Source organism: Aspergillus glaucus, assembly GCF_001890805.1.
Source record: "Aspergillus glaucus CBS 516.65 unplaced genomic scaffold ASPGLscaffold_21, whole genome shotgun sequence".
NCBI classification, from domain to species: domain Eukaryota; kingdom Fungi; phylum Ascomycota; class Eurotiomycetes; order Eurotiales; family Aspergillaceae; genus Aspergillus; species Aspergillus glaucus.
In genome coordinates, this window is record NW_019170473.1 from 36,108 (window position 1) to 59,091 (window position 22,984).

Here is a 22,984-nt window from a genome sequence, read left to right on the forward strand (position 1 = left end):
TGAACGAGGAGAACCGATTCGACGAACAGAAGTCGGAGCAAATTGCACACCTGGAGAAGATCATTGACGAGTATCGAGGAGAACTGCAAAAGGCTCATGAAGAGCTTTCTAAGCAGGAAGCTCCTCGGCCAGAGGAATCGCAGCCCCGGGGAGTCAAACGGCCTCTTTCGCCCGCTGAGAGTGACGCAGAAAACGAGCGTCTTTCCGTGCTATCCCGCAAGAACAGGAGCCTGCAAGAATCGCTATCCAAGTCCGAACAAGGCGCCAAGCTCCTCCATCAAGAGCTCAAAGCCGCCAAATCCCACCTCAAACACCTTCAGGCCAAATCTCGCACCCGAGTCCTCGAATTCCGCGATAACCCCACTGCACAGGCTGAGAACATCAAGCTCTCCACCCTCACCACCCTCAAAGCCGAAAATCGCGATCTCCTCGCCCAGGTCCGCGGCAATTCTTTCAATGTCAAAGTCGTCCCTGCGACCACCCTCGAAAGCATGAAACTCGACATCCAAGACATGGAACGCTCAGTAGCCGACAAGGAGAAACGCATGCGTCGTCTGAAAGAAATCTGGACGGCCAAGTCGTCCGAGTTCCGCGAAGCAGTTGCCTCTCTGCTGGGCTATAAGCTGGATTTCCTGCCCAACGGGCGGGTACGCGTTACGTCCATGTTCCATCTCTCGCCTGCGTACCGACACGGTGACACAGGGGCATCGGACTCCAGCGGACCTGGAAGTATGGGCAGTGGTGAGGAGAACTCGATTATCTTCGACGGAGAGAACGGGACGATGAAGATCTCGGGTGGTCCTAATAGTCTCTTCGCCATGGAGATTAAGCCGCTCATCAAGTTCTGGGTTGAGGAAAGGAAGGATATTCCTTGCTTCCTCGCGGCGATGACATTGGATTTCTATGATAAGACTACAAGGGCTGGAAGGTTATAAATAATGCTCACTTTCTCATTTCCTTTGTCTTCATCTGCTTTTTCCTGATTGCTTGGTCATTTATACTTCGTGACTTTTGATATTTGGGATCTTTTGGTTCATATTCCTTTTGTATCATGATTCCCCAGCACCTGCTGCTCGTGCTATGTTTTTCTTGCTACTTTACAATTTCTACCATAACTGAATCCTACAGACTGTATACTGTGATGAGATGTCAGCGTGTGTATCATGAGAAATTTGGATATCCTATTTTACGGTCATGCTATTTTCCATCCAAGCTATCAGCGTATATCTGTTTGAAGTCAAACAATCATGAACATCGCATCCGTAACAAGTCATCATATCTAATATACATAAAACCATCATATCACTGCGTCAAGCAGTAGTATATACCCAGGAACTCAACTCTCCCACTTCCGCCCAACCGGCTCCGGCAAATTCACCTTCGACCACCTCTTCTTCGGCTTCTCCAACGGCCGCGAATGCGACACCCCACCAACACTCCCAACCCTCCCCATCGTCACATTCCTCAACGGCCCATGACCCTGCCCGTGCCCCTGCACATGCGGCGGCGGCCTCAAGTACTCCGCAAAAGGATGCCTCCCCCCAACCTCCCCACACTCCAACCTCACCCAAACCTCATTAAACGGCGCGAACCGCCTCTCCTTGCACTCACTCACCCCCACCCGATTATGAATCTCCTTCCGAATCAATGGCGGATCCATACAGTGCGGAATCTCATGGACGGTGATGTTGCACTGGTCGAAGGGCTCTGTCCAGAAGAGCTCTGCATCGACGGACACGTGGTCGACATATTTCAGGCGGTGGTCTTGGAGAGCTTGCACGGAGATTCCTTGGCAGGCTCCTGCTTGGATGTCGAATTCGTGGCTTATTTGGTCGTGGTGTTCGTAGGATTCTAGGTCTGTGTAGGGCTCGCCGGGGCAGTTGGGGTAGAAGTGTGTCCAGACGCGGGCGGAGCTTATGGCGGTGATGGGTGTTAGGTAGAAGAGGAGGAGGGTGATCTAGTAGTTGGGGTTAGTTATCTTGGGTTGTGTCTTTGGGGAGGGTTGGGGGCGTACGGTTTGCAAGTTCATGGTGTGGATGAGTGCCAGCACTCGTGTCAACTGATCAACAATGACTTCAGATATAAACAAGGCTTGAAAGGAAATGATGTATTTTTCGTATTTTGTGTACACTTGATTTGATGGAAGCTATGGCCGGAAGTTCACGAGCTTATATCTCTCTCATGACCTCCTTCAAGCGCATCAAACACTATGCACAAACTTCATGAGTTATGGGACATACCGATTAAAGGAATGCAGGTACTATATTGTATCATCGGAAGCTTCTTGAATCTCCAGTGAAAAGTAGCACCACCCACATTCCAGTGTCCCAACATAACCGCCGTGCATTCCAGGTGATGTTAGGAGCTGGGGACGCAATGAAACACTGCTAAGTATTCTGTATTCTGTGGTGTATCATAATAATACTCTCCCAGAGACTGATCGATGTCTTGCCGTGATCAAGACGATAAATTCAATCAGATACCCCTAGTAGTTACCCCTGTAGAGGTCTGGGTTCTCAGCCGGTTGTCTCACTGAATCTTGCCGCTGTACAGTGGCCACCATAGAAGAGAAAGAATGACCTCCCCCACTCCATACAACTTTGTAGCACTCAATCATTGCAGCAATGTACAAGACTCTGTCGCAAGGCTTGGTATACAGGCCTGTCCCTTGCGGATGTATTATGGACATATGGAAGGCACAGTCCTAGCCAGGTACCAATGCGATCCAGCTAGGCTATCTGTAATAGCATCTACTGCATAAGTCAGCAACACTCATTAGATAGTAGTTCGTCAATGCCTAAAGAACGTACCTGTTGGAAGAAAGAAAAGACAAAAGGAGACAAATGGCTGACATCATTGCTTATCTTATCACTGACAATCACGTGCACTCAGCTGCCTCGATTCAGCTCGAGTTCTCCTCCATCCTTAAAGCTCTGAACTCGCTGACTGGTCGAATCGTTATCAATCAAAAGGATTGACAAAGTGCTATTGAAAGCACAGTGATGGATGGCTCGTCTCTAATCGGATGATTTACCAGACCCTCAACATGGCGGCCGATGCGAGTCCTTCGCGGCCGATGGGCCACAGTCCATCGTCGTCCAGGGCACCACCCAGAACACCCCACAGCGTCAGAGAAGACGGATACGAACGCTACTACGAAGACATCGATGCGGATATCGAAATGGAACGCTATACCCGATCCACCGCGCGAAGCTTCACGCCCCGATCTCTTATCGCCGGAATCATCATCGGAGCCTTGATTACGTTCTCGAATACCTACTTTGGTCTACAGACGGGATGGATTAGTACAATGGCTATGCCTTCGGCTCTGATTGGATTTTCGGTTTTCAAGGTCTTATCGAAATACCTGTCGTACCCCTTCACGCCGATCGAGAACGTCCTTATCCAGACTGTGGCGGGGGCGGTGGGAACAATGCCATTGGGGTGCGGTTTCGTGGGTGTTATCCCGGCCTTGGAGTTTCTCCTGAAAGATGGACCCGATGGTCCTGCTGGAGATGGTGGTGAGGGAGAGGGCGGTCCTTTGAAACTAGGTTTCGGGAAATTGGTCCTTTGGAGTCTCGGGGTTTGCCTGTTCGGTGTGGTCTTTGCGGTTCCATTGAGGAAAGAGGTGATTGTGAGGGAGAAGTTGAAGTTTCCTAGTGGAACTGCGTCGGCATTGATGCTTAGGGTCCTGCATCGGAGTGGACAGAGCGATAGGAAGGCAAAGACACGGGCTAGGCATTCTGCTGAAGTCCAGCGAGATGAAGAGGAGGATGAGATTCTTGCCGCGCCGCATGAATCTGAGGAGAGTGGCTCTCTATTAAGAAAAGACCACGATGGAGACGATGGTAAGGATTGGAGGTCAAAGATGCGTTTGTTGGTTGGCGCCTTCGCGTTCTCCGGTGTTTACGTGAGTCTTGTTTCCATCTACGAGAATGAGTTCCATGCTAACGGCAGCAGACTCTCTTTTCCTACTTTGTACCTCAAGTCCGTGATATTCCAATTCTTGGTCTCTTCCTTGCTCAGAACTGGCGCTGGACGCTGAACCCATCCCCGGCATATATTGGACAAGGAATCATCATGGGACCGTCTACTTGCATGCACATGCTCTTTGGAGCGGTGCTCGGTTGGGGTATCCTATCTCCGCTGGCAAGGTCGCGTGGCTGGGCTACAGGGCCTGTAGGTGATTGGCAAACAGGGAGCAAAGGATGGATCGTGTGGATCTCTTTGGCCATCATGCTTGCTGATTCCATTGTCAGCTTGGGATGGCTGGTGCTGAAGCCTCTGGTGGCACGTGCGCCCCAGATCAAGGCTAGAATACTCACCAGTCGCTTTGGACATTTGTTTGTGAAGCCAGACAAACCTCAGCATCGTTCTCATATCAGTTATGCTGCACTGAGCCCTATCACAGAGGTGTCGACCCCTGTGTCTCATCAGAGTCCTCCAATCGACCATCAAGCCGACGGAGATATGCCGCCATCTCAACTTATCTCCACGCGGACTGTGGTCATCTTGCTGCCGTTGACGCTCATCCTGAATGTAATCTGCATGCACTTTGTCTTTGGCGATGTCATGTCCCCGATGCTATCCAGTCTCGCCACTCTGCTTGCCGTGCTGTTGTCGATCATGGGAGTCCGCGCTTTGGGGGAGACAGACCTCAATCCTGTATCTGGGATTAGCAAATTAACCCAGGTGATCTTCTCCCTCGCAACACCCACCGGGCAGTTCTCCCGCCGCACTGCGCTAGTAACCAACCTCCTCGCCGGTGCGGTATCCGAGTCCGGCGCCCTCCAAGCCGGAGACATGATGCAAGACCTAAAAACAGGCCACCTCCTCGGCGCAAGCCCCAAGGCACAATTCTACGGCCAAATGATCGGCAGTCTAATCGGCGCAGTCCTCTCAACCGCCGTGTACAAGATGTACGTGAGCGTCTACGAGGTCCCAGGCCCGATGTTCCAAACCCCAACGGCCTACACCTGGGTCATGACCGCTCGTCTCGTGACAGGCCAGGGCCTACCCCCTATGGCATGGCAAGCATCCATCCTCGCTGGTATTGCCTTCATCGCCATAACCATCCTCCGCATCGTCGGCGCATCACCCATCGCAAACAACGGCCAACACGGCTCCAGCGCTCCATGGCGCGCCTGGATCCCCGGCGGCATCGCCGTCGCAGTGGGAATGTTCAACGAACCCTCCTTCACCCTCGCACGAGCAATCGGCGGCCTAATCGCCTGGTGGTGGGCGCGGAAACACGCAAGCACCAACAAAGCCAAAGACCGGGAGTTCGAATTTGAACCTCCCACGTATGCTGCTACCACCGGCCGCGATGTTCCTGGATCTGGTCATGGACATCATCCGTCGATGTTGCTTGGACCGCCTCATATTGATGGACGGTCTGCGGAACAGACGGCTGAGGAGGCGGATGCTGTGTCGTCGACGGTGGTGGTTTTGGCGTCGGGGTTGATTCTGGGAGAGGGGATTATTAGTATTGTTAATTTGCTGTTGGCGAGTGGTGGTGTTCCTCATTTGTAGGCATTTAATATACATACATACATAGTGTCTGGTAAATAGGGTATCATGTCATTATAAAGACATATTAAGTTACACAGTACAGAAGACATGTACATCAACCTCAAAGCTCACTCTTCCGAAAAGACAACGTCTCCAAATCCGGCAACTCAAACCGAAACCTCACATTCTCAACATCCATCCCCTCCACAAACTCCGGATACCTCTGAATAAACTCCGTCGTCAACCCCCACCCACTCTCCCTCGTAAACACCTCCATAAACTCCCGTCTTACCTGAAACCTATCCTCCTCGTCCCTCTCAAGTACATCCTCGCCCCACGGCCACCGCACCTTGATACAGCACGACGCGTACCCCGCGAATTCCACAAAATCGAACTTCGTCCAGTTCTTTATTAAATTGGTGCGGAGTTGTGGCCACGGCATTAAATCCAGCGATGCTGGATGGCCCTTTTGTAACTGTATCGCGACAGGCCTCTGAAACGGCGCAAGCCTAGCAAAAGTCTCCGGACTCGGCGTCGCGCGCCATTTACTAAACAAATACGCCAACCAACCCAACGCCAAACATTCAGAATCCCGAAACGCGCGCCGCCGGATGAGTTGGTGGATTTGGCCCGCGAGATAGTTCCGGCGGGTGCCGTGGAGGAGGTCTAATGGTGATGGGTAGGGGGGACAGGGGGCGATGAGGTGCGGGTTGGAGAGCCAGGGGCAGGTTGCGGGGAAGTAGAAGAGGTTGTGGCCGTATTCGTTTATGGGGGTTTTGGACCAGGCGAAGTCTGGGGGGATGGGTTCGGCGCTTTGGAGGGGTGTAGATGTGGGTGTTTTGGTATCGGTCGTGTATCGGTCATGGCCAGTTGACGCGAGAGGGGAGGTCGATGGAGAGGCAGTTGCGGATGCTGGATCTGAAGCCATGGTGTATCCAAACGACGTTATGGTATCATTACTCCCACTCTGCCCGTTCAGCGCCAATCCGGTGTCATGATGTTTACCCTGCGCAGCATCCTCAACCTCCCACTCCGCAACTATCCCCCTCAACCCCTCCTGCCGCACGCGCAACCGCTCATTCTCCCTCCTCAAGTTCTCCACCGTCGCAAGTAACTGCTGCGTCTCCGTCTGAGAGAGTTTGTGCGATTGCGATGGCGATGGCGTCCACTCTACCCCATTCCCATACGCAGGTGCGGGCGAATGTCCATGGTGCCGCTCACAAAACGCAACCCGGTCTTCCAGGGATTTCACATGTGCGTCGCGTTTCTCTCTCAGTGTCTTCTGCGCTTTTCGGTCCCGGAGACGCTTTTTCTCGGAGGAGGTGAGGTTGGGGCCGGCATTGGGACGGTTGGACATGTTTGTGTCTGGGGGTCTGGCGATGCGGAGGATGGAGGAAGAAGGGAAGGCGGTCTGGTGGGCTATGTTTTCGACTGAGAGAATAAGGGCGGTCTGGGGAAGTGTGGCGCTGTGGTTGGTTTGTATACAGATTCGGAGTATACAGGTGTAAAGGGTTACTGTAGGTGAACTTGGTATAGTAGGAAGAATTATATCATTAGTCTATTACATGCTATATCAAGTCTATACTTTTGCACATTACATCATACAAAGAAAACACCTCCGTGAGGCCCTCACAGATTAAGCGGAAACTTCTCCCTAATCCTCTGCCCATACCGATTAAAAATAATAGGTGCTGGCAAAAACGCCAACGCAATAAACCCCAGCATCGAATTCCCCCACCCCAACCCCAAACTCTCAAACATCTTCGGCCCCGCCAACGGCAAAAGCGCCCCAAGCAACGACCTCGTCGCCGTCAACGTCGCATTCCCAGACGCCGCATGCGTCGGGTAACAATCGATAATATACATCTGGATAGGCATGTAGATGCCCATCATACCGACGCCAAACGGGAACATGCCAATGATGGGCACGATCCAGTGCACGTGTTTATCGGCTGTCCAGCCGTACCAGAAGAAACTGATGGGGAGGATGCAGGCGAAGATGATCATTGCGGGGAGGCGGAATTCGGGCTGGTATTTGTTGTTGTTGCGGGCGGTTAGGGACATGACGACTTTGTCGTTTGTGATTGCGACGGCGGCGAGGCCCGTCATGAAGCCGACTCCGATGCCTAGGTAGGCGAGGCCCGAGAGGCCCGTGGAGAAGCCGTAGTTCTCTTGGAAGACGGAGGAGATCGTTGTGAAGAAGAGGTAGAGGAGGCCGTAGATGAAGGCCATGTAGGTGGAGAGGAGGAAGACGATTGGGGATTTGAAGAAAAGGAGGACGGGGCGGCGCATGCCCTGGCGGAGGACGTTGGGGAGGGAGGCAGGTTCTTTGTCAGCTTCGTAGGCGCTGCGTAGATCTGTGCGGCCGGTTTCTTTGGCTAGTTTGGCTGTTTTCCAGCGTAGAAGGACCGGGGCGTAGGTCTCGCGGTTGAGACACTCGATGCCAAAAGACAGCACCGCACCGGCAATCAACAAAATCCAGAACACCCATCTCCATCCAATTTCTTCGCCAATGAAGCCACCACAGATCGGTCCAACAACAGGCCCAATAAGCGGTCCCATAGCCCAGATAGACGTTGCCATTCCGCGCTTCTCAACTGGGAACAGGTCCGCAATGACACCCGCTCCGAGAGTAAGACACCCAACACCTCCCATACCAGCAAGGAATCGGAATACGATCAGGGAAGGGAGATTCGGGGCCAAGGCGCATCCGATCTGCCAAGCGACGAAGAACCAATTGGCACCGCTAAGCACGATTCGACGACCATAGATTTCACTAAGGGGGGCGAGGAGTAGTGGACCGAACTGTCACCTATATTAGCACCGTCATTGTAAGCAAAGTTGAAAGAGGGAACCTACCGTATACCCCAGCAAAAAGATACTAACACTAAAAGCCAACAACGTCTGATCACTCTCCCCAAAGTCCGCCGCCATATAACCCACCGCTGGCGAGAACATGCTTGACGCGAGCGGCGAGATCAGCGTCACCGAACTGATTAGCGCCAACAGACTCCATTTCTTCGTTGGCGAGAAGTTCTGCGGATTCGCAGGGTCGTCTTGGCCGTCCCAGCCCACGATGTCGCGGGAGAGATCTGTTTCTGGGAAGAGAGGTTTGTCTGGGGTGGACGAGGCTGTCTCTGATGGCTGTGGTTGTTTCTCGGGGTCTTGCATTTCGTTAGCAAGGATTGTCAGAGAATGAGAATGAGAGGAATGAGTACTCAAAAGTCAACGGATGGCGCTGAGTATAAATAAGGATTCTAATCGCTCTATTCCGGACCCGATAATCCAGATAATGCATAGTAATGCGTGTCAAAGGTGCATAAAAGAGGCGTAAGCTGAGCATAACGCTCTGATGATCCTTGTGCCGCACATTTTCACGGTTGGAGGCAGAATAAGCGTTCAGATGACTCCGGACAGACTATCATCTCCATTGATGTTTGCACTTACCGAACCGACCGCTGATTCAGTGGTCCGCAATAGGAGCATAGCAGAGCCAATCAAGGTGTGCGATGTCAGCGGAGGTGGAACCGCTGTGTCAGCGCTGGATTGGGACCGATTGCCGCATTGGGAATAGTCAGCCCTACAGTCAGCGATTATCTATGCTTGAGCTAAGATCTATAGCCAAGATGGTCGGGATAGAACTATCCGAGTCTGCACAGTGGAACTGGGACATAGTGAATAAACTTTATTCGGAGCTGAACAGTCAAATATGAGAGACAGCGTACATAGTGGAAAAGACACTCTTTAACATGTATAGTATCTTACATGGGTATTCACAGAGCTACAAGTTCGCCTCAACATGGAGCGCAACATACAAGCGAGAGTAAATAAAGCATCACAAATAGAAAATATAAGAAGTGAAAAAGATGAAAGACAGCAGCGAACACTCGTCACACGCTTGGAATGGCCATAAGACACGTTCCGTCCAGCGGCATTAAGCATCAATCGTCCCATCAGAAAAGAAATGGAGTAAAAAGAGATTAAATCGCTGGAAATGAGCGAACGGGTATAACGATTGTCATTATGGACGTAGTTGTGGATTTTCAGGAATGGACTTGTGTGGATCCTCGCATTAAAGGACATTCTGAGTTCCCGACGGAGAGCTGGTCAATGGGGCTGACAGGGGACTCGGCTCCGCGCCTGCTCGTGGGCCTGGTCCAACCGCATTGCTAGCACTATTGCTTCGCTGTCGCTGGTTGACAGGCATTTGGGGGCGCTGAAGGCCTGGGGGTCCGTATGGTCCCGGGCTCATGGACCTCTGCGGCATCGATCGTGGAGCCGAAAACTGTCCTGGCGACATGGGGCGCTGCGGGTATGGGAGTGGTGGAGGAGGTCCAGCAGGAGGAGGGTGTGCCGGGGACATCGAACGAGCGGGCGACATGGGGCGCGCAGGCGATCCTGGTCGACCATCTTGAGGATAGAACCGGGGAGACTGGCTAGGCATGACACGGCCGTTGGGACCCATAACTGGAGGGCCGCGAGGACCGGGAGGACCACCAGGAGGGGGACGAGGACGAGGCTTGACCGGATGAGCAGAGAGACAGGATCGAGGAGCCACACCCTGCTGAGAACGGTCGAGTCGGACACAGAGAGCCCAGCCATCATCATATTCATGAAGCAATCGAACAAGTTGACCAACGCGGAGTCCCAATTCATCATCCATCGAAGGACCGAAATCCATTTGCACACGATGGACATTCAATGGACCAGGAGCGGGTGCGACAACAGGAGCCGCAGTGGGCGCATTGGACGAAGGATTGGCTTCAGGAGGGGTGAGAGGTCGACCAGCATTCGCGGACGCAGTGTCTGGGGCGGGCGGTGCTGATCTTTCGGCATTTTCAGCCATTGGCGGAGCGGGTAATTCCTTTTCGCTCTTGTTATCAGTGGCAGCAGCAACACCAGTAGCGGCGACAGCTCCTCCAGCAGCGGTAGCAACAGCAGGACCAGGAGCTTCAGTGGCATCAGGTACAGTTTCGGGTGCTTCGGGAATCGATTTGACGGACAGACTGTGCAAACTTGCTGTACCGTCTGGAGATGGGGGCTCATTGCGGATCTGGAAGGGGTTCACTGGATCGCTAAATGGGTCTCTGGGCCCAGTAGTGGTACTCGTAAGCGGCGTGTCAGGAGGCGGCTGGTTACCACGCGAAGCAACGGCATTGGCCCCTGCGGCAGCACCAGCGGCGGTTACAGCTGTCAAAACGTCACTGTGTCCACCAAATGGAGCAAACTGAGTGATGGGTCGGACTTCCAGTTGGGGAGGTTCCGCTGGGGTCCGGGGCTGTTCTGATTCTGGCGTCCGTGGGGAAACTGGCGGGAATGCACCGTGGTTGCCAAACACCTTTTCATCCTCAGCTTCCTGCTGTTGCTCAGCCTTCTTCTTCTTGCGCATGAACAGGAAGATCAACCCTGCGATCAAGCCAACCGCGGCAATAACACCAATTGCGATTCCTGCCTTTGCACCACCAGAAATAGCGCTAGAGTTAGGTTCCGCAGACGTGGATGGCGAAGCAGATGATTGCTCGGAAGACGAAGAGCCAGCAGTTGCAGCTGCGATTTGGTTGTTGTTATTGACGTTCGTAGCAGCCGTCTTCGTACCCTCCGAAATAGCAGTTGAAAGAGTCGTCTGCGTCTGCGCATTGCCCGTGTCGGTGGCCAAGGTCTGGGTAGCAGTCTGTTCTGTCTTCGTAGCCTGCTTGTTGGTCATATGCGTCTCCTGCTGAGTAGTTTCCGTCTTTGCCTCCTCCATCTGCGTCGTCTGCTCTGAAGACGAGGTTCGCGTAGCCTGAACCGCCGGTCCAACGCCCATCAGTCGTTGCGTCGTAGTCGATTGGCCGTCTGTCTGATACCCCCCAACCTCGCCTTCGAAATCGGCCGGCATTGTCACATACACCACATGGATACCTCCATCGCCGCTGTCAGGGTTGCGCTTTCCCAGGTGGTCTCGATGCGAATGTCTATGACCCATGGTGACTGTCGATGACTCTAGATCAGTGTAGTCAGGTTAGGCGACAAAGACCAATGATATAAGCTGATGGTTAAAGTAACGATAGGGTTCGTAAAGAATAAGAGGATTGTAGAGTTTCCGTAGAGTTCTGGTTCTTTTCTCGCCTTCTTTTCTTTTCTTTTCTTTTCTTTTCTTTTTTTTTTTTTTTTTTTCGAAAAAGCGCGTTCCTTGCCAGGCACAGGGACACCGGCGCGTCAGAAAGAGTGTGAGAATAAAAGAATGGACACTACCAGAGGGACTATCTGGCAGTATATCGGAGGTCGCTCGTCGAGCCAGTCGACTGAAAGAAGGACAACGAGCTTCCAGGCCGCGCAAAGAATGACAAAATCAGGGAACGAAAGTAAAGAGAGAAAGCCACACGGTGGAACTCCCGAGGGAGAGAGAAAAGAACGACGATAGTAGGAAGCGAGGGAATGGGAGAGAAGAGAGAGAAAAGAAGGGGAGAGAGAGAGAAGGACTGGAATGAAGGACTGACTGTCGCTTGTTTGGGAAATGAGACGGGGTTGGCCAATCAGGGCTGGCATTAAACTGTATTTAATACTAGATCACTAGCCTGATATGGCTAAGTGTACAGTGGGGCTCCTCGTCCATGTAGACATTTCACATTCTGATTGGCCTTTATTGTATCGTTCCTGGTATCATGACGGTAATGTATGGCACCACTATCAATCCATGGTACGGTAACATAACATACCAAACTTACCAGGAAATACCAGCGACTGGAACGAACTCCTTTTTCTATTTTTGACTCCTTTTTGGTCATTTACTAGTTGTTTGGAAGAACTACTTCAGAGTCCATTGAGAGGCTTGAGACGAGAACATTATATTTCCAGACAGGTCGGCAACTTCGCATCGACCAGAGACCCATTTCCACCGCATGGGCCAGCTCGTGGGGGGTCCTCCGGGGGGGGTCCTCGCATTGTCCCCAGCACAGCACGGGCTCTGTCGGAAAGTCTCGTCCCCGGAGATGTGCCGTAGGGCAGATGCGATTGGTCAAATACCGCAGAAAAAGGGTTTGCGCTCATTTCATCACAAGGAGGCATAATGTTATGCACCGACAGGGACGGAGAGAAAACCACATAGGGATAAGATGCCAACGTCCTTAAAATTGCGATGTCCTGCATCAGGCTGTCGGGTCCATATCTTAGTGCGTATCAGTTGGCCGTTGGCAATTGCGCATTGGCCGGTTGATCATTGAAATGTCAGACGGCGCGGAATTGTCGTCTAACCACCATCAAATACTCCGGTATTTTTTTTTAAGCACAAGTGGAAGTACTCTGTACACGATGAGAGGCATGTTCAAGGAATGCGAATCGAGTCAGGGTCACTGATTTCAAGCCTCAGTCATGACTTGGTGCGGGATGTGGTCACAATCCAGGGGTCCGAAGAAGCTAAGCGGCCTGAAACGCCGGGGACAAGAGTGGATACAGAATCCGCTTTCCTCAATGTCGGCTGTTTTTGTGAACCTCTTGAGTCTGATTCTATTTTATCATTTAATCTCGGATGACGGACTGCAGATGTGCGCTTTTAAACTTTTATCGACATCGGACCGAGCGTATAACCAGCCGTATTCCTACTTTCGCGGTTCCCATGCCTACGAGGACGAGGATGAGAAATAAGGATGCGCTAGCGCCTACAAAATGTCAGGGTGTGTCTTAATCGGACATAGAGTGGGCCCACGTACCTCTGCGGCCGAATATCTCTGGCTGCTTTCATACCTTATCAATTTGCTCACCAGATCCCGGCCGTTGGAAGAAGCGCCCCTAAGGATATCGTCCCATGAACTGCCGGAATATTTATAAAATTCAATCTTACTCCAATCCGGCAATATCCGTGTTTCCTATTGGCTGTCAATAAACATACTATGGGATTCTCACACGAGTCAGGTATACATACCGGCCAAACCTCCTCGTCTGGAGTTCCAAGAGTCACAAAAATGGACTGAATAAGAGACAAGTCGCTTCCCACAGGCCCCGAGTCAAACAGTTGCTTGTGGCCTACAGCCACAGCCTCTGCAACAACACAGCCTGCCGCCCACAAATCGAGAGCAATTCCATACCCCTTGAAACCAAACAAAATTTCCGGGGCTCGATAGCATGTGGTGCCTACGTCGGTGATTTTCTTATCATCAGGCTCAGAACCTTTGTCATCTTCCTTCCACGCAATGCCAAAATCTGCCAGACGTGCCGGTCCATCGGGAGAGTCCAGCAATATGTTGGATGGTTTGATATCACGATGGATAATCCCCAGTTCGTGGAGGTATGCCAATGCACTGAACATGTCGCGTAGATGAGACCGGATTTGCGATGCCGTTAGCATGTCACGACGAAGCAGCTGCTCAAAGTCATGTTTCATGAAAGGGAACACTAAAATGAGTCGTCCTCCTTCGAAATTGAATGTCTCCAAAAGAGTAATCACATGCGGGCTAGCAGCTGCTCGCAACAGTCGGACTTCGCGCTCAGCGTCGTGAGGCGCCGTCAACATATGAGGCATGGTCACTTTCACCGCCACCAGGGTCCCATCCTCCCGTTTAGATTTATAGATGGTCGAATGCAGTCCATCGAAATGAGGAAAACAGGATTTGTAATGGCCGATCGTCTGACCACCTTCCCATGGTTCCTCCTCCTGTTGATGCGGGCTACTTATAATAGGTGCTACCGATTCTTTGGCTTCAGCAGCATCGATGGCTTCCTGACACATCCGGTCATAGTCTTCCTATATCTAATCAGCAAGTGACTGGACTCGGGGTAAAGCCGAACGGACCTTGGACGTGGCTTGCGCATAGGCTTCGCTTTCAAACCTCTTGGCCTGAGACTGAGCCTCCACAAATGCTGCTGAGGACGAGGCCCGCTGATACGCAGTAGTACTAGAACACCTTAGCAGTTACTCGATATCAATGTAGCTTCGGTCACCGCTGACTTACAGGGACTGGATAGCCGTCAGTCGGTCCGTGAAGCCCAAAGCCTTTTTCCAGTCAGCCATTCTTTAGTGATGAATCAGTAATCAACCCTCAGATCCAATACGAGGATACCTGAATCAAACAAGCACACTTGCATCCCCTTTGGCAGTCAGGTGACATGACACTGTCAGGTAAGCTCATCTGCCCAATGCGGCCTAGCGCCGGGATCACGCGTTGTTCCGGCCAGCACCTCCGCCGTCGTCATCATCTCCCAAGTCTCTCTTTCTCTCGCTTTCTCTTTCGGGGTCGCTTGTTGATGCCGGTTCATCGCTGTGTTTATTGTTATTGTTAATTGCTCCTGTATTATGCGCATCGTGGTTTGTTCTGCCTGCATCAATTACCTATGAGCAGTGATTATGGAGCTTTCACGGCAGGAGTATCCAGCCTTGCTGGTATGGCCCCCAAGTCCCTTTTACACTTCATTCAATGACTGACCATGTCTCTTTTGTCTCTCTACTTCCAGGCCTCTTTGCAGCCCAGCCAAGCGACTGCCGTGCTCAATGATCGCGTTCGTCTAATTACCAAGGTCAACACAGACGTCGCGGATTGGCTTCAGGTGCGCTTCTTTGTCTTGGCTCCGCCATACCCGATTTAAACGACTCGAGAACGATCGGAACTAACGGGTTCAATTCTGGCGACAGGAACGACGACGAGTGGAGGAAGCATATGCCCAGGGTTTGCGAAAACTTGCGAGTCGGCCGCAGCTGGAAAATGGTGCTGCGCTCGGGTAGGCCGGAACGTCGCTGGAATATGTGTCTACCGATGATACTGATGGTGCTTGCGTAAAACAGGATATTCCAGTTGCCCTGGCAGCGCATTATCAACTCGACTGAAGCGGTCGCTGCGTCGCACGAGACCCTCGCGCAGAAGATCGATGAGGATGTTGAGCGTCCACTGAGAGACTATGGCAATAAAAATCGCGATTTGGCATCGATGCCTGTCGTCCAAAGCGATCTAGCAGGATTGGCGAAGAACATGGAAACAGCCCAGAAAAAGTTGGAGAAGGCTAAGGAGAAGGGCCCAAAAGGGGCGGATAAATTGGCTAGTGCGATTCATGCGGCTGAGGAGGTCACCCAGCAATGGCAGTCGAGGGCCCCGTTTGTATTCGAACAGTTGCAGGCTGTCGATGAGGGTCGACTAAATCATCTCCGGGATGTTCTCACCCAGCTCGGAACACACGAGACGGATCAGGTCGAGCGTTGTCGCGAGGTGGCTGAGAGTTGTCTGAACGCCCTTCTCAACGTCGAAACTGCCGATGAGATTAAAACCTTTGCGGCAAAGGTCAACGGAGGAAGGCCTGTGGTTGCTAGAAGGCAGGAAATGTCTCCTAGCGCTACGCCAACGCCCGCTGCAGCCCCGCCTCCTATTCACGATGATGGTGCAAGTCAGCACTCGGAGGCACCGGCTCCTACTCCTAAAGTTGCACCTCCTGGTAAGACATCAAACATGTCCTTTTAAGTTAGTATTGAACGGAGGCTCATTTTGCTTTTCCCATAGTACCCGAACCGCGGCACCCTCTAGGTGGTCTGAAGCGACTCGGTACCGTTATGAACAGCAGAAGGAAGAGTATCGCACAACCTGTGGGGGGCTCCTTTTTTTCAGACAAGAAGAACCGCAGTCCGTTTGCCTCGTTCAAGCGTGGAGACTCGCGTGAAATGCAGATACCCGAATCACCGCCTCCTGGTGCAGACCGCCCGGGCACTGGTCAGGATAGCTTCGGTGAACCTGCACGCGAGTCCCATGACCGTGAAGTCCTTGGAGTAGTGACGCCACCTAGTACAGAGCCTCAGCCTGGCGCCATTGCTACAAATGGTGCAGCACCCCCAGAGGCGCAAATTGCACCATCTTTGGGTGCAGGGATCTTCACCAATGAGGTACGCCGGGCACACATGAAGCTGAAGAGGTTCAAAAACTAAACTAACTGGTCAACTAGACACGTGTGGACTCGGAAGGCTTCATGGAACGACCGCAGAGTATTGACGAGATCACGCGAGCTCAGAGGGAAGCAGCCAGGTATTCCCATCCATTCTTAGCTGTGTTTACAACGTACGCTAACTTAAAATGATACAGTCTGGAAGAGCAAGGCATGAACCTAACGATCCGAGAGCAGCCAATCTTCGAAGATGAAAGTCAGGCAAAACAGGCGATGGATGATATGGCCAATACTCTTAGGATGGTGGGTTGTATGAACTCAATACGGTCGTACATTGCTGACTCCTGCAGCGTGCTCAGCATTCAGGTGTCAGGCGTAATGCAGGCACCATCCGTGGTCGTCGCGACGTCCGGAACACAGTCTTCGTTCCAAACGCGCCTGTACCGGGCCAGGAATCCTCCCTTCCCGCGGGTTTCAATGCCCCTATTCCAACATCCCCGACGTTGTCGGCGAGACACATGACTTCCCCTAGTAATGCTACAGAGGACCACGCCATGTCCGATACTACTTCTATTCGCTCAGGCCACACCGTGACTGGACCCCCAGTACACCAGGACTTGCACGAGCCTGGTCTTAATGCGTCCATCATTGAGACTGTTAGCGCATGGTTCTCTGAGGGGGCAGTGACCAAATCCTTCGTTGTTGGAGAGCTCGCCTTGGCTTACAACCAGCAACCTGAAACAACCTTGAACAGCATCCGAGTTCGCCTGAATAACTTCCAAGTCTTGGAGAAGGTCGCAGCAAATCCTCATTTCGTTACTGAACAGAGGGACACGGTACAGACGGAGGAGAAGCGGGGCGAGTACAACATTGCGCTTCCAAGCATTTCTCGTTCGTCACCAACGGTGGGTTTCAAGTACCAAATCCATACGGACCCATCCAATTCCTCGGCATATTGCCCTATTATCTTCAAGCCTGCCTGGAACATTGAGGAGTTCCAAGCAAGCGTGATCCTATTCTATTCTGTGAACCCAGCATTCGCCTCTTCCACGCCCGTGGATTCGGTCATTGTCAAGAACCTCCTTCTAACGGTGAACCTCGACACAACTCCCGAGGAGACCCGTGAAGTGGCCCACGCCACAAACGCCGTCATGTATCCCAACCAAGGAGCCACGTTCCGTCGCAAGCAATCTGCAGTTACCTGGAAGATCCCAGAGCTGGAGGTCAGGACTGGAGCAGACGGTAAATTCTTGGTTCGATTCTCCACATCCAGCAGCTGGCCTAAGCAGGGTAAAGTCGAGGCCAAGTTTGACGTCCGCACGGCTGATGCCGGCGGGAGACTGGGTATCAGCGCTGCTTCGGACAATGTGGAAGCCAAGGAGGATGATCCTTTTGCTGACGAGGACGCGGAACCCCAGCCTGCTGTTACCTGGGATGAGGTTCCCACAGCTCGCAAGCTGGTGGCAGGAAAGTATGTGTCGTCGTGAGCTGCCTTGAAAGTCGATTGCGACTTACCTCATGGACATTCGCATATCCTTGGTCCTACTTGTTTATGTCAAAGCCAACAGCCACTAGGCTAATATTGTTAACAACTTGTTTATATCCCCATATTGTTTTCCTTTCTCTATTCTCCGACCATTGTCTATTCTCCATTCTTGTGCAAATTGTTTCCCTTTCATTTGTTTCTCTCCTGGCCCTGAACATGTTTCTTATTCAACTGCCGACGTTCGCTACTATTCCCTCCCTTCTCTTTTTTCTATTATCGTAATTCTTGAGTCTCTGCCCTGGCGCCAGGATACAGGACAGGACAGGATAGTGTTTTTGTGATTTTTGAAGTGTTGTAAATATCCCAAGTCTGTTTATTTTGCCTGAATACCTCATACATACTGCAGTATGAGTCGTCAATATACTTCTATCTAATATAGGCTATTCTTATACTCTATTGGAAATAGAAACTCGTTTCAAAGTAATATATATTGGGACCGTCGCATAGTTGACGTTGATGAAAGAACCAAAAGCAAAGAAAACCCACAGCGCCAACATGCAAATATACAAGTACACACAACGCACAATCAAAACCCAAAACTATCCAACAACGAATTCGCATCCGGCTCCGTAAAAGTCGTAGGCGGCGGCTTCGGCTTCTTCTCCTCCGCCTTCTTCTTCTCATCCCCAACCTTCTTCTCACCCTGCCCCTCGCCCTCACCAGACACAGTCCCAGAAACAGGAACAGGCAAATCCGCAACAATCAAACTACTCCTCCTCCTCAACATCCCCCTAAAATCAACCCCACCCTCGCCCAAAACCTCCTCCAAATCCCTAACCTTCTTCGGCTCCGGCAACCCCCTCAAAAACTCCCAGTGCCTGATAAGACCAAGCGCAAGCAGATCGCAGCCCATACGGTCGTATAGACGGGCTGTGCGAAGGATGAAGGTCCATTCTGTGAGAGGGGGGATTTGCGAGGCGCCGCGGAGGGTTTGTAGGGTTTTGGCGCGGAGGTATGTGTAGAGGAGGATTAGGGCAGGATCGTTGGTTAGGTAGGATTTTGCGTGGAGGGGGATTGTTGTGGTTTGGGGAGATGGGGATGGGGAGGTTGAGGAGGGGGGTGGGGTCAGGAGGGATTCGATGGGGGACTGTTTCGTTTCGTTTTGTTAGGGATGGGTTTGCATGGTTGGAGGGGAGGTAGGAGGGTGCTTACGATCAAAGAACGAACGGCCATGTCGCGACGGCCTAGCATCCAGAATGCCCATGATGCCATCCAGCGATTACCGTCGGACGCAGATTCGGGTAGGACCCTTTGTTCCAGGATTTCCTTCAACACCGGTCCATCATCACTTTCATACGCTCGCGTGATAGCAATCGCAAGCTGAAGGTCGCCGATCTGGTTTATACAGACATGTGCTGCGTCACGTAGATGGTCTGCGAGAATGAACCATGCCGCGGCGTATTCTGCAGATGTCAGCTACATTCAAGGTTCTTGGGGGAAAGGAGGCAAACCAAATCTCCGCCTTCCAAGTAACGCGTATGCGTTCTTGAGCGCTGATGTCTTCCAGCGTGCTTCTCGGAAGTCGTTCGCGAGGAGTCGTTGTGTAGCGCCTTGTTCGCGGTTCCAACTTGCCATGCGCCAGAGGCCTTGGAGGATGTTCTTTTTTCGGAGGGCGAGGTAGTAGAGGGAGCAGTCGATGGGGTTCTTTTCTTCTGTTTTTGTGTATTCGTTTCGGGCGACGATTTCGAGTTGGGCTCGCTGTACATTATTAACAACTGTTATGTATAGTAAGAGCCAAAGGCGTTACTTACTATAGCATTCGGATCAGACAACCACATAAATATCCCACTCTCCCTAGCCGAAGCCCACGTCATCTTACTATTAAACTGTCTCGACACAAGATCAGACAGAATATCATGACTCTCGCTATGGAAAGCCCATACAATCTCTCTCCACGAAACCGTATCGCTATTCGCAACACCCTGCGCTTTGCGGAGCATATGCTGCCGGAAGAAAAGTAGATAGCGGGCGGCATTATCGTCCATTGAGCGTCGTTGCTTCTCAACAGTTGCTACGCATTCGATTGTATTGACGAGGCGGAATTGTTCTTGGCTCGAGAGTTGTGGGAGGGCGATTCGGGATAGTGTCTCGTTGAGGGTTGCGGCGGCGTTTTCGTCGATGACGGATGGTTCATCTTCGAGGGTGAAATTTGCGAGGGAGGAGTGTAGTTCTTTTGAGGATGCTTTTTGTGGTGCCTGTTCTGTATTAGCTGCATGTTCGAGTGGATTATGGAAGATGCGACTTACATCTTGATCCACATAAAAGTCCTCCAACGGCATCTCCAAAAAGCTATCAATATGATCCCCCTCCGTATAAAATTTAAGTTTCCGATGAAGCGTCGTCAAGATCTTATGAACCAGATTCATCTTCCCACCAAGGATACACTGCGCCAGGAACTGAGGATGAAAAACAGGCAACGGCCCATTCAACCGACTCACGACCTCAAACATATCCACATACGACGAGCCATGTGATGGAATCCGGAGCTCAGAGACAAGACGATCACCGACATCCACTTCCTTATCGTAGACGAAAAGCTGATTCCCGGCACCGATGACGAGGTTCCCGTTGCTGAGCCAGCAGGAGTCACCAATTGGGTGGGGAGTGAGGTCTCGAATCCAGATCTCTCGGACTTGTGTCCAGGAGGGACGAGCGTCGAGGTAATCGTAGCGGAGTTGAGATAGTAGAATGACTTTGTGAGGGAAGCCAACGGCTAAGATTGACTGCATGTCCGGTGTAGATGTCCAGTCGAGATCACGGATGATGTCTTGTTGGGAGAAGTTCTCTTCATATTCCAATTGAGCGGCGCTTGTGTCCCATATTGTCAGGCGAGTGCGGCCCTCGTCCACAAGCGCGGCTTTTCTGATGGAACTTCCGCTGGCAAATGAGGGGTTATTGATGCCTGTTTCCACCGTTGATGTTAATAGCCAGTCTATCTGGCTGTTTTCCCTGTCGACCTTGGCAGTCCAGGTCCGGATGGTTCCTGTTTTGGTATATGAAAGTGCTATATCAGGAGAAAAGACGTCCAAGGATCCAGGCATCTTGGCTTCTTGCCCGGCAGGGTCCACGGGTAATATATAAAAGATGTCCTCCTTGGGATCGAGGCTGAATGTGCAGAACTGCCGTAAATGGCATTGCTGAGTGTAACCGTTGCCATTCGTTTGGCTTTCCCCAGTCGGGAGACGGATTTCCCACGCAATGCCGTTCATATCGGTCCCAATAGTCGCTACATAGGTGATCCCAGCGTCCCTTTCTGCAGTAGGAATATGAAGGACGCAAAGCGGCTTGCTCGAGAGGTCAAACCTCTCGACTTGGAGCTGCTCAGCGTAGAACGACCGAACATCCCACAGAGAAATAGCGTTGTGGTGAAGATTAACCAGATAATCACCATTCCTGATTATACAACTGCGATGAATGTGCTCCTCCGAAAAGAGCGAGCTCTGTCGGATGAGCGTCGAGCCCGAGCCTCGCCGTCTTTGCTTCCAAACCAAGGCATGGCTGTCATTCGTCCGTGAAACAAGAGTATCTCCAACCGCACTGCGGACAATTTTCTTGACCGGTCCATCATGTCCACTCCAGGATCCTTCACGGGAGATACGGTTTATGCGCGGCGCTGGGTCGAACAGGACGTCGACTGGGGAGTCAAACCACTCAATCCTCCCGTCGAAGTGATGCGCAAGGATACTGACAGAATCAACAGATGTTTCACTCTGGAACGCACAAAGCTGGGTATAGTCTTCTTCCGCAGAAACGCCTGACATGAACGAGAAGTTCAGGCCCTCCACGTGCAAGATATTAAAGGCCTTCGATTCGGGAGGAGTCTTGGAACCCACATCCTCCAATGCCCAAGCAGACATATGACCCTGACCATCAATCACAACGCAGATCTCCGGAAACTTGTTGGCAACTTCGATAATGTGCTCCAACGCATGGTTCCCCTTGTTCCCTGTACCCCTCTGGACAGCCCGTTCCGTAGCCACGCAAAAGTCCCGACTATCCAACACGAACCCGTATCGTCGCATCGCCCTCGCATCGTTCGTATCTCTCGGTTGAACAGAAGCCTCCATATCGATCTGCGTCCATAGCCGCAGCGCCGACGAGGCAACATCCTCCGTCGCAGTCCACACTCTAATCTTCTTATCCGCACACAAAGTATATAGAACATTCTCCATCGACTGTTCCCGATGATATGGTTTGCGCCAGTGTATCCCCGTAACGATCGACGGGTGCGCGAGGTAAAAGACGTCGAAGCGGGCATCGTCCGCGCCAAAGGCAAGTCGTCGCCATACCTTGACGATTCGATCGTAGACACCCGTTGTAACCACTAACGTCGCGTCGGGGGAGAACTGCGCGAGTTTCACGGGACTGGCGAGTTTCTGTTTCCAGACGAGTCGCGGGGTGTCGTTTAGGAACCAGAGGGTGAGGTGTGAGTTTCCGAGGAGGAGCTCGTCGGGAGAGCCCCATGACAGCGTTCGGATTGTCTCGTCGTCTTTTTCGCAGCGGAATGTATGGGCGAGCGACCACTGTAGTGTATACGTCCATCAGTACCCTGTCTCCGTACCTCCCTCGGGGACTCATGCGCCAGCAGCTGCGACGCGCTCTCGGTGACAAAAACACACCTTCAATGCCTCATGTTGTATCCCATACGGCTGATAAATAAAAACATCCGGTCCTCCAGAAACCGCGATCTTCCCCGAAGTCTCATCAATAGTAACCGCCTCGAGTGTCTCGGTGTCGTCAACGTAAACCGTCTGGAGGAGCTTCTGCGGACCGCCGAGGATCACCAGTGCATGGCCGGAGATGTAGGCCTAACACCGGTATTGTATTAGCTGACGTTCTTTTTCAAGGATTGCAAAGAAGTAACATACAACAATGCGAAGACCGTCCCACAGCGCGGTGCTGAACGACTGGAGCTTCGCTGGGGGTCTTCCCGGCAGAACCGCTCGCATAGAGGTGGTGGTCGTGGTGAATGGAGCTGCGTGCGCTCAGGGAGAGGGGAGGAGCATTGCAGGTAGTGTAAATAGTTATAATGCGTTAAATTATGAATGTAAGTAGTAAATAGTAAGTGACTAGCGAAGTCGTGGATTGGAG

General features: G+C 51.9%; 8 protein-coding genes across 8 annotated transcripts; 2 read left to right on the plus strand and 6 right to left on the minus strand.

The window, feature by feature from the left end:
* Positions 1-1,336: 1,336 nt before the first annotated feature.
* ASPGLDRAFT_38464 (uncharacterized protein) lies at positions 1,337-2,029 on the minus strand (the record flags this gene model as incomplete). Its single annotated transcript, XM_022544950.1, has 2 exons — positions 1,337-1,957; positions 2,015-2,029. 2 exons carry the CDS (start codon positions 2,027-2,029, stop codon positions 1,337-1,339), a joined length of 636 nt encoding a protein of 211 aa, XP_022397544.1.
* A 1,152-nt stretch (positions 2,030-3,181) lies between these two features.
* Positions 3,182-5,532, plus strand: ASPGLDRAFT_133530 (OPT family oligopeptide transporter; the record flags this gene model as incomplete). Its single annotated transcript, XM_022541219.1, has 2 exons — positions 3,182-3,910; positions 3,961-5,532. 2 exons carry the CDS (start codon positions 3,182-3,184, stop codon positions 5,530-5,532), a joined length of 2,301 nt encoding a protein of 766 aa, XP_022397545.1.
* A 100-nt stretch (positions 5,533-5,632) lies between these two features.
* ASPGLDRAFT_133413 (bZIP transcription factor) lies at positions 5,633-6,868 on the minus strand (the record flags this gene model as incomplete). The annotated part of the gene is made up of 2 exons (XM_022541208.1): positions 5,633-6,634; positions 6,686-6,868. The coding sequence occupies 2 exons, from the start codon at positions 6,866-6,868 to the stop codon at positions 5,633-5,635; spliced, it is 1,185 nt and encodes a 394-aa protein (XP_022397546.1).
* A 272-nt stretch (positions 6,869-7,140) lies between these two features.
* Positions 7,141-8,682, minus strand: ASPGLDRAFT_133636 (MFS transporter; the record flags this gene model as incomplete). Its single annotated transcript, XM_022541229.1, has 2 exons — positions 7,141-8,316; positions 8,371-8,682. 2 exons carry the CDS (start codon positions 8,680-8,682, stop codon positions 7,141-7,143), a joined length of 1,488 nt encoding a protein of 495 aa, XP_022397547.1.
* A 495-nt stretch (positions 8,683-9,177) lies between these two features.
* On the minus strand, positions 9,178-11,667 carry ASPGLDRAFT_50805 (SH3 domain protein). Its single transcript, XM_022547388.1, has one exon. It carries the CDS (start codon positions 11,474-11,476, stop codon positions 9,584-9,586), a length of 1,893 nt encoding a protein of 630 aa, XP_022397548.1. The 5' UTR covers positions 11,477-11,667; the 3' UTR covers positions 9,178-9,583.
* A 1,442-nt stretch (positions 11,668-13,109) lies between these two features.
* On the minus strand, positions 13,110-14,497 carry ASPGLDRAFT_38469 (putative cell division protein kinase (Ctk1); the record flags this gene model as incomplete). Its single annotated transcript, XM_022544951.1, has 5 exons — positions 13,110-13,148; positions 13,200-13,355; positions 13,412-14,230; positions 14,279-14,381; positions 14,439-14,497. 5 exons carry the CDS (start codon positions 14,495-14,497, stop codon positions 13,110-13,112), a joined length of 1,176 nt encoding a protein of 391 aa, XP_022397549.1.
* Positions 14,498-14,830: 333 nt separating this feature from the next.
* ASPGLDRAFT_133423 (uncharacterized protein) lies at positions 14,831-17,834 on the plus strand (the record flags this gene model as incomplete). Its single annotated transcript, XM_022541209.1, has 8 exons — positions 14,831-14,866; positions 14,938-15,030; positions 15,116-15,201; positions 15,266-15,906; positions 15,972-16,348; positions 16,408-16,487; positions 16,545-16,650; positions 16,698-17,834. 8 exons carry the CDS (start codon positions 14,831-14,833, stop codon positions 17,832-17,834), a joined length of 2,556 nt encoding a protein of 851 aa, XP_022397550.1.
* Positions 17,835-18,242: 408 nt separating this feature from the next.
* Positions 18,243-22,915, minus strand: ASPGLDRAFT_60559 (WD repeat protein). Its single transcript, XM_022548442.1, has 7 exons — positions 22,762-22,915; positions 22,513-22,701; positions 20,140-22,416; positions 19,645-20,088; positions 19,345-19,591; positions 19,046-19,296; positions 18,243-18,980 (listed from the first exon to the last, which is right to left on the minus strand). Exons 1-7 carry the CDS (start codon positions 22,840-22,842, stop codon positions 18,420-18,422), a joined length of 4,050 nt encoding a protein of 1,349 aa, XP_022397551.1. The 5' UTR covers positions 22,843-22,915; the 3' UTR covers positions 18,243-18,419.
* Positions 22,916-22,984: the final 69 nt, after the last annotated feature.

Coding starts and splice junctions, on each gene's coding strand:
- ASPGLDRAFT_50805 (XM_022547388.1), bottom strand. CDS start 11,476: ATGGGTCATAGACATTCGCATCGAGACCACCTGGGAAAGCGCAACCCT.
- ASPGLDRAFT_60559 (XM_022548442.1), bottom strand. CDS start 22,842: ATGCGAGCGGTTCTGCCGGGAAGACCCCCAGCGAAGCTCCAGTCGTTC. Junction 20,089..20,139: donor ACTTTTATGTGGATCAAGAT/GTAAGTCGCATC, acceptor AATACAGAACAG/GCACCACAAAAAGCATCCTC. Junction 19,592..19,644: donor TGTCTGATCCGAATGCTATA/GTAAGTAACGCC, acceptor AATAATGTACAG/CGAGCCCAACTCGAAATCGT.